The sequence below is a fragment of the Trichogramma pretiosum genome, unplaced genomic scaffold (genome assembly GCF_000599845.2).
Source record: "Trichogramma pretiosum strain Unisexual culture from Peru unplaced genomic scaffold, Tpre_2.0 scaffold63, whole genome shotgun sequence".
In the NCBI taxonomy this organism is placed as follows: domain Eukaryota; kingdom Metazoa; phylum Arthropoda; class Insecta; order Hymenoptera; family Trichogrammatidae; genus Trichogramma; species Trichogramma pretiosum.
In genome coordinates, this window is record NW_019640834.1 from 292,934 (window position 1) to 309,744 (window position 16,811).

At 34.9% G+C, this 16,811-nt stretch overlaps 1 protein-coding gene across 2 annotated transcripts in view; it reads left to right on the forward strand.

Annotated features, from left to right (window-relative positions):
• LOC106655885 (dopamine D2-like receptor) overlaps positions 1-16,811 on the forward strand; it is a 78,677-nt gene that overhangs the window by 59,939 nt on the left and 1,927 nt on the right. For both annotated transcript variants that reach the window (XM_023463477.1, XM_023463478.1), the window contains exons 3-7: positions 11,032-11,141; positions 11,842-12,094; positions 12,591-12,694; positions 13,469-13,663; positions 15,841-16,161. In XM_023463477.1, coding sequence (XP_023319245.1) covers positions 11,032-11,141; positions 11,842-12,094; positions 12,591-12,694; positions 13,469-13,663; positions 15,841-16,161 — 983 coding nt within the window. The remainder of the gene's footprint in view (positions 1-11,031; positions 11,142-11,841; positions 12,095-12,590; positions 12,695-13,468; positions 13,664-15,840; positions 16,162-16,811) is intronic.

Sequence of the window (16,811 nt, forward strand, 5' to 3'; positions counted from 1 at the left end):
TAGAATTAAAATGACACGCTTTATTTCAAATCGATAATGTTGTGCAATAAAAAGTTTATGCAAGTATAATCTTCGATCCGAAACGTGTAAAAATGAATCTGATTTAATTTTCGGCTGGGCGCAATTTACACTGCATAAATTACCATTCTTTATTCAATCAGTGCAATTTATTTATTCTTTTCCATGCGCTGAAATGTAAATATGCATCGATCGCTTCGCTAAAAAGAAATTAAGATAATTTTTTGGATGGCCGAGGGTTCAACAGCGTTTTTTCGTTATCGCTCTGTTTCTCTCTCTCTCCCTCTCTCTCTCTCTCTCTCTCTCTCTCTTTCTCTTGGCGAAGATTTAATTTAATTTCCCATTAAAAATGTCAGGAATAATAATTTCGTTATGACGTGATGGAACATACGTATGTCAGACCTACTAGACGAGTTATACAAAAATCAAAAAGCAACTGCGAGCGCAGCCTCACAGAAATATAAAACATTTGCGGGTTTTTTTACCTAAAAAAAGTACGAGATGTAAAACTGTCGAGCCATGCCAGAATTTGAAATCAGGGGTTTTGTTTGGAAAAAGCACCCGGAAAAATGTACGTTTAACACTTAAATTAATAATACTGTTTGTAAATGACTGAATAAAGAAGAAATTGTCACGGGGCATTTGAATGTTTTTTTTTCGAGCACTTTTATTTTTTGAGAGTAAAAATGTTGAGGCATAAAATAAATTTTAGGCAGTGCGGGCAATAATTGTTCAAGTGTCAAATACCGAAACAATTGAGTATTAAGAATTACGGGAGGATGGTCATTTATAGTAGGTCACGTGTATTTATGTGAACACTTTTATGGTATAATGTTTCTCTATAAACCAAAAGTTTAAAGCAATTTGCAATTAATACTAGGCTACTAAACTTGGCTCTAAACTTCGAGTTTCTAGTGCAATTGTGGATAATTAAACTTTACACAAGTAATGACGCAATAAGTTGAGTTGTGGAAATTTTTTTCAATCATATGTGTAATAAAAAACTTTTCACTAGGATTTATATACATAAAATGTTTCGATGATTGTTTAATTGTAATTACGATTGTCTATTATTATTGCTAATAAAAAGTAGCGCTGGATTTTAAAATAAACAGTTATATCTTTCAATTTTCAATTTTTTTTCCTTTGAAAACATTGCATCAGTGTTGATAATGATTAAACTTGCATCATTTGATACTAAAATTGATACTTTTCTTTACGACGGCACGGTAATAAGAATTTGAAGGCTATAATGTATACTACCTTATATCATAGTATTGTTGGGTTTCCCTATGCAAACTGTCACAATTTGTTGAGGATAAACTGCGTTTTACTATGCCCTTTTTTTAGTTATAAAAACCTCATTTTTTAAATTGGTAAAATAAAAAGTCCCAATAGCTAAAATATAAAATTATGAGAAGATATTAGCAAAGTTATTATCCGGAGTAAAGTTGGTCTTCGAAGATCAGTAGAACTTGCTGTTTATCACCTTTTTATTACATTACCAGGTTGAAATAAACACTTTTTTCGCCTCAAAAAAAGGAAATAACGCAGTTTAATTTTTATAGTACAGTATATTCGGATAATATTTCAAGAATATGATGAAATTAATTGAAAATTTTAAGGGGACACACCTGTGTTTATGCCTATAAATGAAAAACGTGAAAATTAAGGATTACTATTACAATTTTTTGTTTCTGTTGTAAAAATATGTTTTTATAGGTCCTTTTACAACAAAAAATATATCTGTAGTTCCTCTTATTATTAAAAATCATCCATCAAACACTTATATTGACTTGTGATTTCTAAGTCATTGACCGCATGATTTTGAATGCAATTTTTCACCAATCAGGATCCTTGCAGTCTCAAAAGTTTTGTAATAAAATTCTTTTCCACTTAAGTGTAGCAGATTTTTTATTTAGTTATTTTTTAAATTTACTAATCTCCAAATATAGCAATAAACGTTATTAAAATAGCTATTTTTGTCATTTTTTTTGTACTTTAGAATGAAAAAAATTTTTCAAGCCTTTTATTTAAATTCTGTTACACTTAAGTGGAAAAGAATTTTATTAAAAAACTTTTGAGACAGCAAGGATCCGGATTGGTGAAAAATTGCATTCAAAATCATGCGGTCAATGACTTAGAAATCACAAGTCAATATACATGTTTGACGGATGATTTTTAATAATACGAGAAACTACAGAAATATTTTTTGTTGTATAAGGAGCTATAAAAACATATTTTTACATCAGAAATAAAAAATTGTAATAGTAATCCTTAATTTTCATGTTTTTCATTTATAGGTATAAACACAGGTGTGCCCCCTTAAATAATTATAAAAAAAGGATAAAAAGTATTGAGCTGTAGATAAATTTGAAATTGATGTTTACGTAGCTCATCGGATCAAAAAATAACTGAAATTGTAAAAAAGTTCACCTTTTCATACCCTTACATAAACATGAATATGCAACGTAATTTTGCCCCAATCCAATTGAAATAAGTACATACTTATCTCAGTTTCATTTGACATCTAGTTCTATCGTTTTACGTATTATTGTCAATCTAATTCTTATAATTTAAACGGGAGTATCCGTTCAAATAGCCTCGGAAGTATAAAAGGATCGATGAGAAAAATGAAATTGTCGTTGCATTGGTCTAACAGTTAGCAGTAAAAAGATCATGGCGAACTCTGCATCAGGAGCCAAAACGTATATTATTCCTATTGATAACCAACAGTTTACTTCGCATCGGGGTTTGCCTATCAGCAATAAAGGCTGAGCGACTAAACTACATTCGCAATATGTATATGTAGGTGCGTGGTAGCGACTCCCTCCATTTAGCCTCGCGTTGACGCCGTAATTCAAGACACACGACCAGATTGGCACGTATATGTGTTTGTGTGTGTGTGTGTGCGAGTGTGCCGGCTTATCATTGGCCAAAGCGAACGAGGGAGTAACTCGCTGGCTGACCAAGAGAGACGCGCACACGTATATAGGCCCAGCCGTGTGGAGAATTACTCGTTTGCGCGCTTTGGGATCATCTGTTTCAAACGTGATAAGCCCGTGGACTTCGATGACGATATCGTAGGCGTACGCATGCATCTGCTCTTCCGACCAAATGGGAACTGTGGCTGTCAGCTCACTCTTGCTTTTGTTTTGTCGTTTCTCCGAGTCCTGGAACTAGCTAACGACTCTGCTCGCGTCTCTCCGTTTAATGTTCGGTTTTTCTTATTCAAATCCATACGTGTAGTTCTTTCGTGCACAGTGTTTATTCATGCATGGCGCGTATAAATTTTTCATCCAATCTATCGGTCGACGGGAAAACGATCATTTGTATTTTGGTATCGCCCCTGAAGTCACCGCATTGACCCTGTGTATTTGAGATACGTTTAAAGTCGCATTTTACGAGTAACAGAGCCTATTTTTCAAGTAAATTTGCATCAACGAATGAATAAACGAACGAAACTTTCTCATTAGCACAAAACGTTTAGAACTTAAAAATGCAAATGCCGCGAGAGCCGAAAATTTCAATGGGAAGGGGTGCAAATACGTAAGTAAATGTAAATTTATTAATGTATTAATCTATTAATCTTTCGATGCAATGTGCTAGGGTTATTTAATGTTGCAGCAGTAAATCAAGTGAGTAACCGAGACTCTTCCAACTGCATTACAACCATATTATTCGAGTCGAATCGTGTATAAGCTTCTGAGTAATCGCTCACCTATGCTGATGTGTTGTTTGTATATAGCTATATAAACTGAAATAATCTCGCACGCGCATCTAAAACATAATTTTATTGCCAAATCCATATTGAGATTCGGGGTATGACGTACAATAATGATGAAAATTGAATTTAGCTGAAATAGATGCACCATTTGGCGAATATTCATTAACTCGATGATCGCAATGATAGCTGAATTGCTAACAAATAATACATCGATAGCATAGCTATTTTTCATTGATATAAATTTGTGAGAACTCCTGTTAGTATTAGATAAAAAAATTTTAATATTTGAGTACGCACAGACACTATATTGATTTGTTGAAATATTATTCACTGCTATCGGTTTTACTTTGAATACGGTTTAAAAGCACTATATTCTAACCGAAAACTGACCCTTCAATCTGCAAGATTGACAATATCGTGTAAAGGATCATTACCGTAGTATATTATTTGTAGGATGAAAACTGTTTTATGTCGCGCGGATTGCAATTCGGATAACTATTATGATATTTCGCACATGGCACTGCCACGTAATTAACAGAATAGTAACTGGAGACTCGAGCGCATTTGAGGTTTTCTGCATAAATTAGATGCATCGTATTACGTAGAGTCGTGTTTGGGACCATCCGGTTTCAACGATATCATCAATTAAATATATATTATGACGCAAAAGTTTAATTAGCTCTAGTGAAATTTGATATTTTCTACCGTGACAGAACAATGTACGAATTATCTATGAGGCAAATTCGCTATGCACGCAAAGCATTTGATGCATTCCATAGCAATCAATGTCTGACTTAAATTGCTCGTTTCTACTGAATATCAGTTTATTTAAATAGATCTTGATCGCACATTTGGTGTTCCAGTATGTTGTTATCATCAAAATAGGACTTTTAAATTTTATTTCATTTGTTATTTTATTCGGTATGTGTTGAACGCCTTTTAAAAATTGGCATCGATGAACTTAAATTTATGTGTCAACGTCAAATTTTTGTTCATTTATTCTACTGGAACCAAGCACGATGAATCTTATTATTTTTCACTAAAATACTAATTATGATCGGCAACAACTACAACATTTTTTAACTCGTTCAGATCATTTTCCTATCAATTTTCATTCAAATATTCGATAAAAATTTAAGTAAAATATTTTGACTTTCATACTGACGTTTTTTGATTGACAATAAACATGAATTTGCAATTTTCTCATTTAGGATGCATTATAAAAAAGTTGAATGCAGCGCTGACAAATTAAAGATCATAAATTTTCCAGCATACGGTGTACACCGTAGCTGTACAGGAATAAATGAAAGATAAATCAAAAATTATCTGACCCTTTAAGAATGCGCTCGCGAAAGGTAAATATGCGACGAGGCCAATCTTATTCATCGAGCTTAAAGGAGAAATGAATGGCGTTCATAGCTTTTCATCTGCTGTGTCCGACCATAAAATGCCACCGCACATACCTGCGCAATTTGGCTCGTTTGGATAAAAATTACATTCCGTTCGTAAAGGCAATAGAAATTTTATCTTGAATTTACAGTTCCGTGGGCGTGAATCTCGGCTCCATGCGCACGCACACACAAATCTCTTCTTTAAAGGCTTCCACACAGCATCTAAGCCGGCATAGTTCGAGCTTACATGGGTGGGTGTGAGTGTGTGTATATATAAGCATATAGACGTGCGTGCATACGCGTGTGCATATAACCTGAGCACAAAGAGAGAGCTTTATAAGATGCTCCTACTTGGGAATAGTTCATCTTTGTGAACGGCAGATTTTCACGGCGTGGCTATGTGCATTATGCACACGTACAGTCAGGCAGACGCACACGCGAGCAAACACTTTACGCCTGTGTAAATGCATATAGCTCGGTGCTTTCGTCATTAGTTGCAGGTTTTGCGAGCTCTACCATCCACTATTACACTATAGCTACTTGGGTTAAATGCGTATTTAGAGAAGAATACCCCGAGACGAGGGAGAGAGAGAGAGAGAGAGAGACTGAGAGGAGAATTCCTCACAGCACAAATGTGAAATACGCAGCCAAGTATACGCGCGTCTGTGTGTGCATGTGCGTGAATGAGTCAACGACTCGCTCCCTCTGCGATCCTATTTACGATCGTCAAGATCCAGCTTCGCTACTCTTTTTCTCCAGTTGCACGATATATGATCTACTATACGCTCACTTAGAACGTATTTAATTTCTTACTCGTTCCATAATTTTCCACTTATTGAACTGCTTTTGCTGTGGAGCATCCGGCAGTCTTATTTTATGTACGAAAGGAACCACGTGTTACGCAGAGCATGTGTTTACATAAAAAACCGATGAGTTTGCAGCCTGCGGAATTATATTCGTAAATATGTATATGAATGAACGAGAAGCTAAAAGCAATGAGCTGCGCGCATTAACACAGCGCGCTCAGTGCGAGTATTATGAATGTCCCACCGTAAACAAGGCGAATTGCAGAGCTTCGTTCCATATACTGCGTTATACATTCTTGTTGAAGCGATGATAATTACGTATGCAATTATATGCGCCAGCTCGTTAAGATGTAATCGAGACATCTTTATTGGCCTCAGGAAACTACCCTTGAATCGGCTAAACTTTTTGATTCACTGTCTCTTAGAAATACAGGTACTCGTAAATTCGGTATTCGCGTCGTACATGTACTTGTATTCGTTGTTCATAACAATGTTTCTGCTCCTGACTGATTTTAATAAACATTTATCCGACTTTTTTCCATATTCATAATACTTCGGTACTGTACAATATCGGTATTTGCGTACTTTCACGGAACGAGTCTCCGGAAATAATGAAGATCACCTGGAAAAAAGAGGGAAAAAATTGCCATCAAATATATTTAGCACGAGAAATGTTGTTTGCATAGATAATAAATTTTTCAAAGAAATATTATAAAAGTGACAACGCAGTTAATACTTTTTATTTTAACCTTATCACACTCTTGCTCGATGCTTTGCTTAGAGTAATTTCTTGCAGCTCGCACCAGACTGATTTATTAGAATTACTTTTTTACGTTTGTCCAGATCTCATTTGTCGCGTAACATTTTTCATGCACAGCTGGTGCGACTAGCGCAAAATTATTATAATACGTCTATGTATATATGGCTCGCCTGACTCTCGTAGAAGCTTCACAAGAGCAACGAGCAGCAGCAGCAATGCTAAAGATAATTTCAACATCTGCCCGCGCGCGTGAGTTTAAGCAATCATAAAGTTTTTCTTGGAATCAAATTTACTTATAGTGACATAGGGATGGATTATTTACCCAGAATAAATATATAACTACACTTGTGGCACTCATAAGTCGCAGCAAAAGCAAGTCTGCATCATTTCGCAAATGTCCCAGCGTTTGCTCGCTGCTGTGTTCGTGCATATCTATCTATATACACGTTTGCTCGTGTGCGTATGCAACGTGTAGAGTATGAATGCAGTTGCGTGAGTATATATGCATGTACGTGTGTATGCGCGAGTGTGTAAATGTGTACCCATTTCAAACTCGCGCGTTTAATACTTACTTGGGTGGAATAGCCGGCGTAATTAACGACATGTCATCCCATGTGCGAAACCCTTGAGATTAACTCGTTATTCCTGCTGTAAGCTGCGCAAAGCTCGCGAGCGAGCTTTGCTCAACGCTCGTCTCCCATGCGCGTAAAACAACCCTCTATTAGAGAAAACGTTATTCAATGATTCTTATACGTACCACTACGGATTATCGTCTCTCTGTCTCTCTCTCTCTCTCTCTCTCTCTCTCTCTCTCACTCTCGAATCGGTCCGATTTCGTTCGCGCATTTGATTGAAAATGAAAAAATAAAAATACAAGAAAAAAAAGAAAAAAGAGTTCGAGCAAATGCACGAACGGAATCGATTGGCGATAAACAAGCGATGAATACCCCTGTTTTGTTATGGTTTTATCGGGTGCATCCTGATGGCCGCTTGGCGACCTAGCGGCGTCTACGCGTGTGCGCATCACTGCAGGATATAATTAAAATGGATTATTCTTTGTTTTACTACGCGCGTGCATAACTAAAACATTGTAAACCGAAGTAACTTTATGTACCATAGGCGTTTCATACACACAAGCGCGCTTACTGCGTAGCCATGCTATATTATGTGGATTGTACTATCCATCCGGTTTATGCAAAGTACCGGTCGACCCAGCAAGTTAAAATTCGAGATGTTGATATTTGAGTCATATATGAGCGCATCCATCGTAAGCGGATCATTCTACGCAAATACAATTTTTTCGCTTCAAAGTATCCTGTGTTCAACTTGCTCACAAAAATTCCTCAATGCCAAGAAAAACATCTGTTTCGAGTTTTTGATTGCAAAATTCTACTTGTTCTTGTAGTTGTATCGATCGTACATCTTCCGATTTCAAAATACACCTTACTTATCGAAAGAAGATGCAAAAAATCTACAGAGAATCAAGTCCTGTTGGATGAAGAGGTGGTTAGAGTATTGAAAATATCGAGATGAGTGAGTACGAGTCAGGGCGCGATGAGCTATAAATCCGGTATGACAGCGGATCATTGCCTTTTCAACTTACTAATAAAACACTGGAAAAGATTCAAGCGCATAAATAGATCGATTTTTTTCTCATATTTTCATTGGTAATGTTCATTATTCTAAATTGAATATATTGTACTTGGAGAAGAACTTACTCAAGTTTTCAAGTCAAATTTTGACTGAAAAAAATTTTTTTTTGAGAATTTCTTTAGAAACATCACTAGAAAAAAGAAGAAAAAAGGTATTGATTTATGTATTTAGATTATTTGCTGGTATCTGGTGAGCGATTGTGAGTGAGTTGAACATGGAACTTTTTGAGCCATATTTGCGCGAGGTGGCTCGCTTATGATGGAAGCGCTCATATGCGAGTACCAGAGCAGCAGTTGTATTTGTCTCCCTTGTGTGGCTGTGTCGATATATGCACACACGAGAGCAATGCGTATATACCGTTGGACTTGATGCAATGGCGACAACAACGGGCCAGCTATCAGACAGCCGGAGGGAGTTCAACGTTAATGTGGTCCGAGCTACCAACAAATCTAACTGTTTGCTCATAGATATATATGAATGGAGATATTGTAAATGCGTATACCTATATTACCTATGTATACAAATATAGACACATATACACGTCAGCTGGTATGTATCACTACAACTTCCGCAGGAAGGATTTGTTCGGCGATTATAAACCTAGAAATGCCGAGACTCTCAACGAGAATAGCTTCGGGGGTCAACTATTAGCTGCTCCGATTATACACAGTAGAGCTTTAATAATTGTTGATAATTGTTCGAAACTTGTATTCGATTTTACATGTTTACTGCCTCGTGTGTGGGTGTGTGTGTGTGTGTGTGTGTGTGTGTGTGCGGGTAAGCTTTGATCAAAATCCCACAAACCCGGGCGAAATTCCTATGTACAGCTGACGTTTATTGAAACTAGCTGCAGATTTGGGAGCAATACCTAGAGCGTCGTCGGCGCGATATCATATCATCGGAGATTGCGTACACGATTCGTGAAGGCTACAAGGCATCGATGATATAAGAAATGACCCGCGGGCAAAATTTCTTTCATCGTCAAAACAGCAGCTCTTGGAAGTTTGTCATCGTCAAAAGAAGCAAAATACTCGTGAACTTACGAAATAAAATGTGGATAACGTTGCGGTATTAGAAATGAAAAGATCCAAAATATTTACAATTTCTTTGCGAGGAAACAGGGCCGAGGCTCGATATTTGGGAATATTTCATCGATATAGCCTGCGAGCAAGACCGAAGCTACTGTAGGATACTTCGACATAGTTGATGGGTAGTTTGTACTATGTTTGAACATTCTGCAAGAGCTGCAACTCGCATGAAAAGTATTGCAAACATCGTAAGTTTCCTGACTGGATTACACGGAGAACATTATTCGCCAACCATATCTCACATGCATTCGACTGAGCATATTTTATACAATAGGTGCAAATCCGAATTTTATATAAAAGTTACATGAGTTACATTGGACTTACGGAAGTTTTTTCTCGCCTTCGCACCGTGCTTGCGCGTGTATGATGTTTTTGAAACTATGACTGCTGGCCTTTCGTCGTCCACTTGCTTTTTCAATTTCAAGTTAAAAAAAAGTTTTCATCTCGTTATCAATTTTTACTACTTCATAAGTATGTAGACAGAAGAAGAGCTGCTAAAAGGGCCAAACTGAGAAAATTTGCTAATGTGCTGTCAAGCTCCTGATGCAAATTCAAACTGAACGAGAAATCTGCGAAAATACGAACTTTTCCGAAAAAAGTAGATAAGCAGTTCTATGTATATACAAACTCGTCTCTCAAGGTACCATGTGTTCTAAAGTATTATGTAGATGGTGTAACAGATTGTTATTTACCAGAAGCTTTTTTTTTGAAGAGAGTTTTCCTGAATTTATTCTTAGTGCAAGATGTGAGAACTGTTCGTATACAACATTTTTTTTGAAAACAAAACCAATTTGTATTAGAGTTAACACACGAGTTGGAAAAGTTCCTTTTTCAATGATACAAGTTCAGAAACAGAGACAAAAAAAATGTATAAGTGAAACAGAAATATATAACTTGTAAGATGTTAAAAGTGGAGATGAAAGTCTAAAACAAAGTTTTAAAAAAATCTAACGACATTTATTCTTACTTTGTGACTAATATTCTACAAATAAATGATATATTATTTACGTATTGTACATCATTTTCTATACAATTATACAGTTGAATAAAAGTATTCGTTACAATTACATCTTTATCGCTTCCCCTCGAAATTCAACTCTATACATCATGAAACGTATTTATCAAAAGTATATTTAGTAGCGCAAAACCATATTTTTGAAAAATAAGTATTTGTGTAAGAAAATATGTAGATAAATCAGCTCTACGGCAATAAATCTGAGATTTCTTCTATTATCTTTTTGAAAAGAAGTCACTACTGCTGACTGAAGCGGTAAAAGTGAACACTGGTATATACACTGGCTCACTACGTCCTACCATATAGTTTGATTCATGAACCCCGGCGTCAAGTCTATATTGCTTTACCTTGTCAAGTTCGCCCTTATACTCGTTTTAGCAATAAAGAGAAAGCATTCGTGAAACTGATTGAGGTCAATGCACCTGCTTTATTTATTTCAAATCAATCTTGAAAGAGATTTTTCCCAAAAAAATAGTTTTATTCATTGAACATTAATTGTACTTACCATAAAAAATGAATTTTTATTAAAAGAATTTGTTTTATAAATAAAAAATTGTACATTTTTTGTTACAGGTTTTTGGTTCATGGACCTTACCAGCATTTATTTGCGATTTTTACATAGCAATGGATGTAACATGCAGCACCAGCTCAATTTTAAACTTGGTAGCAATATCAATAGATAGGTAAGGGTGCTTGGATCAAAAATATAAAATTTACAATAAATTAATTTTAGAATAGATGCTACTGCGATGAGTACTCTCACTTGAAGGTTATGCTAAAGCTAATATGTAATTTCATAAATTGTAACTATTTCACAAATGAGCTCTTAAATAAATCTTTCCTTTTCGATGAAATCGTTCGATTTGCAAATTAGAATGTGGGAAATTGAAGAAGCTTCGATTGTGAATCGAGAAAATCTATATTTTGAAGTGCATTTGTAAACAATTCATACTGTAATGGATTTTTTACTTATGTACTTATTTATGTGCCCGGTGGCTCAGACATTACATGTTAAATAAATATTCCGGATGTTCAAATTTCATTTTGGGTTGATATTCATTTTAAGCTATTATGCTAGGTCAATTATTCGTATCAGTCATTTTCACAACTAAAATGTGATAGCATATGAAATGAATAATTATATTAATAATATAATTAAGTAATTTAGTATTTATCAGGTGTGACGAACCGCTGTTGATAATAGATGCGGGTGTTTAGTATGGAATTCCTGTCAAATCAATTATATAATAATGTTCTATTCCTGCCATAATTATAAACACGTTGTAAACACAAAGTTCGATGAGTAAAAGACCGAAGGTGTAGTGCAGTCCTAGTTTCAATTTATTTCAAGCAATAGTAATATAGATGAGTCAACTGTTTCAGGTACATCGCTGTAACGCGGCCAATAGAGTACGCAAAACACAAAAATAAAAGAAGAGTGTGGGTTACAATACTGCTAGTTTGGGCGGTGTCAGTGGCGATTGGCAGTCCGATTGTTCTTGGCCTTAACAATACTCCCGACCGTGTGCCGGATCTTTGTCTTTTTTATCATACAGATTTCATCATCTACTCCAGTCTATCCAGCTTTTACATACCCTGCCTTACGATGGTTTTTCTATACTACAGAATATTCAGTGTAAGTCTCGCAGATTTTCTCTGTCTCCGTCGCTAATTTTAATCACGGGCTTCATTTGTCGTTGTTGTTGGAATTGCAGTCATCTGCCCGATGATGCAGACCAATCATTTCAATGCTTTTATCTAATACACTGTACTCATACACTATATATCCCTTACGATGAATAAACCAAGTTTTTAGCTTTCAAAGTATAGGTAAGTGAATAAACAAGTTTATGGTATGAACAACTTTACATATTTCATTTTGCACCATATAACACATCCTCAGTCAAACAAATATAACATTTGAAAATCGAAACGTGTTTCCAACTTACCTAAAAAAGTACAAGAATCATGTAAAGTATTATAAGACTAATAATGTATTATGATGATTAAAGTCAAAGTTATCAATTACCACAAATACACAGTATAAAAAATATTATTTATTTTGAGTCGTTTTAATTTCATAAACACTTGTAAGAAACAATTTTTAAGATAATATTCATTTATTTTTTTAGGCATTGCGAGATAGGGAGAAAAAAAAACGAGCAAATCGGAAAACTAATACAACCGCTGAAGTAAAACAAGGATGTATAATAGAAAATATAGCTCATACACGTAGGTAAGTTAAATGATACTAAAGGTATTGTATTTTGAATATTTCATAGTTTATTACAGCTTAGAATTTAAATACTTACCAAAAATATTTATTGACTATCTTTTTCTTGTATAACTATTTTCTCATGTACTATACTCTATCTTTTAAACTTTTTCGTATTTGTGATTCGCAAGCTCTAAAATCAGTTTTTCTTGAATTATAAAATTAATATTAATGAGATAATCTGAAATTATGAACTAAAAATTTTCTTAGAAAGATATAAAATTCGAATTTTTTATTATTAATGGACTAGTTAGTTAGAACAGTAACTATTCCGTATAATATCTAGTCTTAAATATTCAAATAAACAATAAAATGGTATCGTGTTTATTTTCTAATCAACACGAGATTGTTTTCTATCTTCAAACAAATATTCTGTAAGCATGTTAAAATCTTTCATTATTTAAAACTTAGTTTGAATAAAAATAAAAATTTTTAAATAGTATTTTGAAGGTTGAAAAACCTTTTCAAGTATCATAAAAAAAGTAGCTCATCAGAATGCCGGCCTCGGCTTTTGAGGACCTTGGCAAAAGTAAGACACAAGCTTACACTTAAAACTAATTAAATTTCATATCTTTGATAAATAATTTACTAAAAATCAAAGTAGTTGTTCATTGTAATGAGTCGTTTTTGCTGCTATGATAATGCTTGGTAAATTCGAGTTCATCTGTAACTGGTAGCGTATGTCGTAAGCAGTAGGTGCTTTTTAGAGTGACATTTAACTAAGGTCACACGTAGTGGGTATTCTGTGGCAAGGTTTGCGGAAACGGCGCTGGGAGCTGCAGCTTTGGTGGCACCGGGTATCGAAGAGCCAACGAACACGGCCTCGGGAAGCAACGAAGATGAGGACGAGACGCCCCTGGATCCCGTCGTCGTCATTTCCAACGACAAAAGCCAAGAGTTTTTTCTTACTACCGTCGATGAAGAGACAGCGTAAGTTTTTTTCATAAATATATTTCTCATCTTGGAATAATTTAATGAAGTCCTTCGAAATATCAAAGTATAAGAAGGGACAAGATCGTTTGTAATCTTTAGGTATTTAATAAATCCTCAATAGAGATCTGACAAATTAAGTCTCAACGAATAACTCGATTATAACGTTACGTTCATAGAAAAAGTACACCTTACTAATGACGCTAGATTAGACACAGATCTATACTGTAGCTGGGCGAATCACATTAGAACAAGACAAAAAGTTCCGGTAGAAAATTTTCTCCTCTTCTCTCTCGCTCTTTCTCTAGATAATGAGAGAATCAAACTTTCCTCAATCAACCGTTATCCTCATGATTACAAACTTCCTATGGATTAATTGCAAAAGTTTGGCCAAATGAAAATGGTTCGAAAAGAGATCTAGTGCCGATAATTGATAGATGGTTGCATACGTGCCGCATCCATTGAAACAATTATATTGTAACTCGGGCGCATCAAAAAGCAGCTGCCAACGTTGATCAGTAACTTGACGATCCATTGTTCCCTTGATGGCACAAAAGGCTGGGTTTAGCATTTTTATACACACTATTTTTGTTTTACACTCTTGCAGCTAATGAGGTCCATGTGCCCTAATCAGCTAAATTTTCTAAATAAAGAATTATTGCTTCTGTCGTAGCTATTGTTTTCTCTTTAGCCTAAAAAGTCTTTCCGCGTACTATGTTATGTTCTATATACACATGTATAAACTCGTTTCCGACCTCGTTTATTTATAGATATACGTAGCCAACGATGCTACCACACTCTGCAGGAAATTAACTTTTCTTTCTCTACTTGAAAATAAATTTGTACCGTATACAGATATATAATAAGGCAAAGTTCGTATTTTGCAACGGGGTAATATCTAATTTTTTTTTAACCCTTTTTTACTTTTTAAGGGCACCGTTGAGGAATTCATCTCGGTAAAACTAATTTCATAGGACTTTTTTTACAATGAAAATTATAAGCTTCATTGTGTTTTGAAACAATTTTTTGCTGCGATAATTTGTTTCTTTTGACCTCAAAATAAATAAGGATATAATTACAACGAGAGAGAGAGAGAGAGAGAGAGAGGGAGAGAGAGATTCGAAAATCTTGTATCGTTATCCATACACTCTTTTGTACATGGGGGCTTCTTCAAGTTTTTTTATTTGAAATCTGCAGCAATACTTTTTTATCCCTATAATACTACAATATCTAGAAAAACATACTACAAGGACTTTTCTTCTAGTTTTTTTTTATTTCGCTCTTTGTCAGTGGACGGAAATTAAAAGTCGTGCAATTTTAAAAGTTTTCTGTTGAAGTTCACTCTTGCAACAGCAGACGCGACACTCCTTAACGGAAAACACTGAACAGCAGCAGTTTCTATTGACCATTTTAACGAAGAAATAAACTACGAACGTCTCGTGGCTCGAACAAATTAAACAATCTGACTCAAATTTTCATAGAGTATCGGCACCAAAGTGTTATTTAATTAAACAATTTGTCGAAATTTTTGCAAGAAGAGCGTTCAGTGTTGCTCTTAGCAAGAAATAGAATTTGTTAATGATCTTAGTTAGGTTTACTTTGAAAACATTTCTGAACAATTACAAACGTTACAAAGGCTATTGATGAAACTTGTCTGATCTTAATGATATCTGGCGAGAGTATTGATTTGTGCACCAATTACGGTTAGGAGCTTCTTCGCTATTGAAAGCTATTGATGAAAAACTTTTCATTCCTAAAAAACAAAAGATTAACAAGTTGAGCTTTTTGACGCAAAAAGAACTTTATCATCCGTACAAAATGGAATACAAATAGTTTTTCATAATATAAAAGACAAATATTTCGCAGTAATTTTTTACGACAATGGGATTAATCTAGGGTCAAGTACGAATAACCGCGAGTCGTTCTATCTTTTAATTTTTCCTCATTGACGTTTTATTGTTCCTCGAATTGAATAGAAAACATTTTTTTCTGACGGTTATAATACTTTTATTATATCATGCTTTTCGTGGATTTTCTTGAATAACATGATTTTATTTAAATTTGTTCATTTTTCCTTTAAAATTTTCTCTCAAAGACTTTATAAAAGTTGAGTAGAGAGATAAAAAATATCTAAAGCTTTAGTGCTTATGATTTGATGATGAAAACATGTATTCCAGCAAAAGATTCGCTGCTTCCCAAGCACAAGCTAACACCAAAGAAAAAACCCGAAAGGACTCGGGTTACGAAGCCGGTGCAAGTAGCATGGTGTTAGCAGAAGCGGTTGAATTGACCGTCGAGACGTCTTGTCAAAGTCCGTACTTAAGAGCAGCTTCGGGGCCATCGTCGTCGACCTCCTCGTCTCCGCCACCACCGTCGGGCGGACCATCGTCGCACACATCGACGACAAAAACTAAGAAAAATGGCAGTGGACCTAGTAACAAACACGAGCTCCAGCAAATAAGAGGATTCGGTTCTTTATTGCCCTTACCGTTTGGCAGGTACATATCATTGAAATTATTTATTTTCATGTACATATTGCTGACCAACTTATATTATGATTATTTTTCTTTAATAATTCGTAATTGCTAGAGGGATGATAAATTATAGTTTCACACTTAATTTGTTTTTCAAAAGTACATGGGCCGTAAGATTAGCGCTGGTACCGAGCTACTTTATGAATAACTTTTACTTTGTATTACAAACTTTTAACCAAACTTAGAGCCAAAAGAACTTCTTATCATGGTCAGTATCACTGTTAAAAAGTTTTTCACGCTAAAAACTCGAATTTTTTAGTTAAATTTTTGCTTCTGCAACAAACTCGTAAGACTGCGACATGACACTGCGCTACATTCCAAAAGCCTTAATGAGTATACATGTCGTTAAAATTTAAAAAATCAAATAGATAAAAAATATTCTCGTAGATTCATTCCAGTTTTTTTTTATAAATTTTACGTATATATTTTAAGTAATTGAATGTCATCATAAGAATTTTTTCATATTACTTTAAATTCCGGAAAAGAGGATGCACTTAATTCAAAGATAGATATAATTTTTCATTTCACGGGAGACTACATTATCGATTTTCGCTGGTATACCAGGACAACATATTCGCATTATTGACATGCAAAGTAGGGGGCTACTCTCGAAC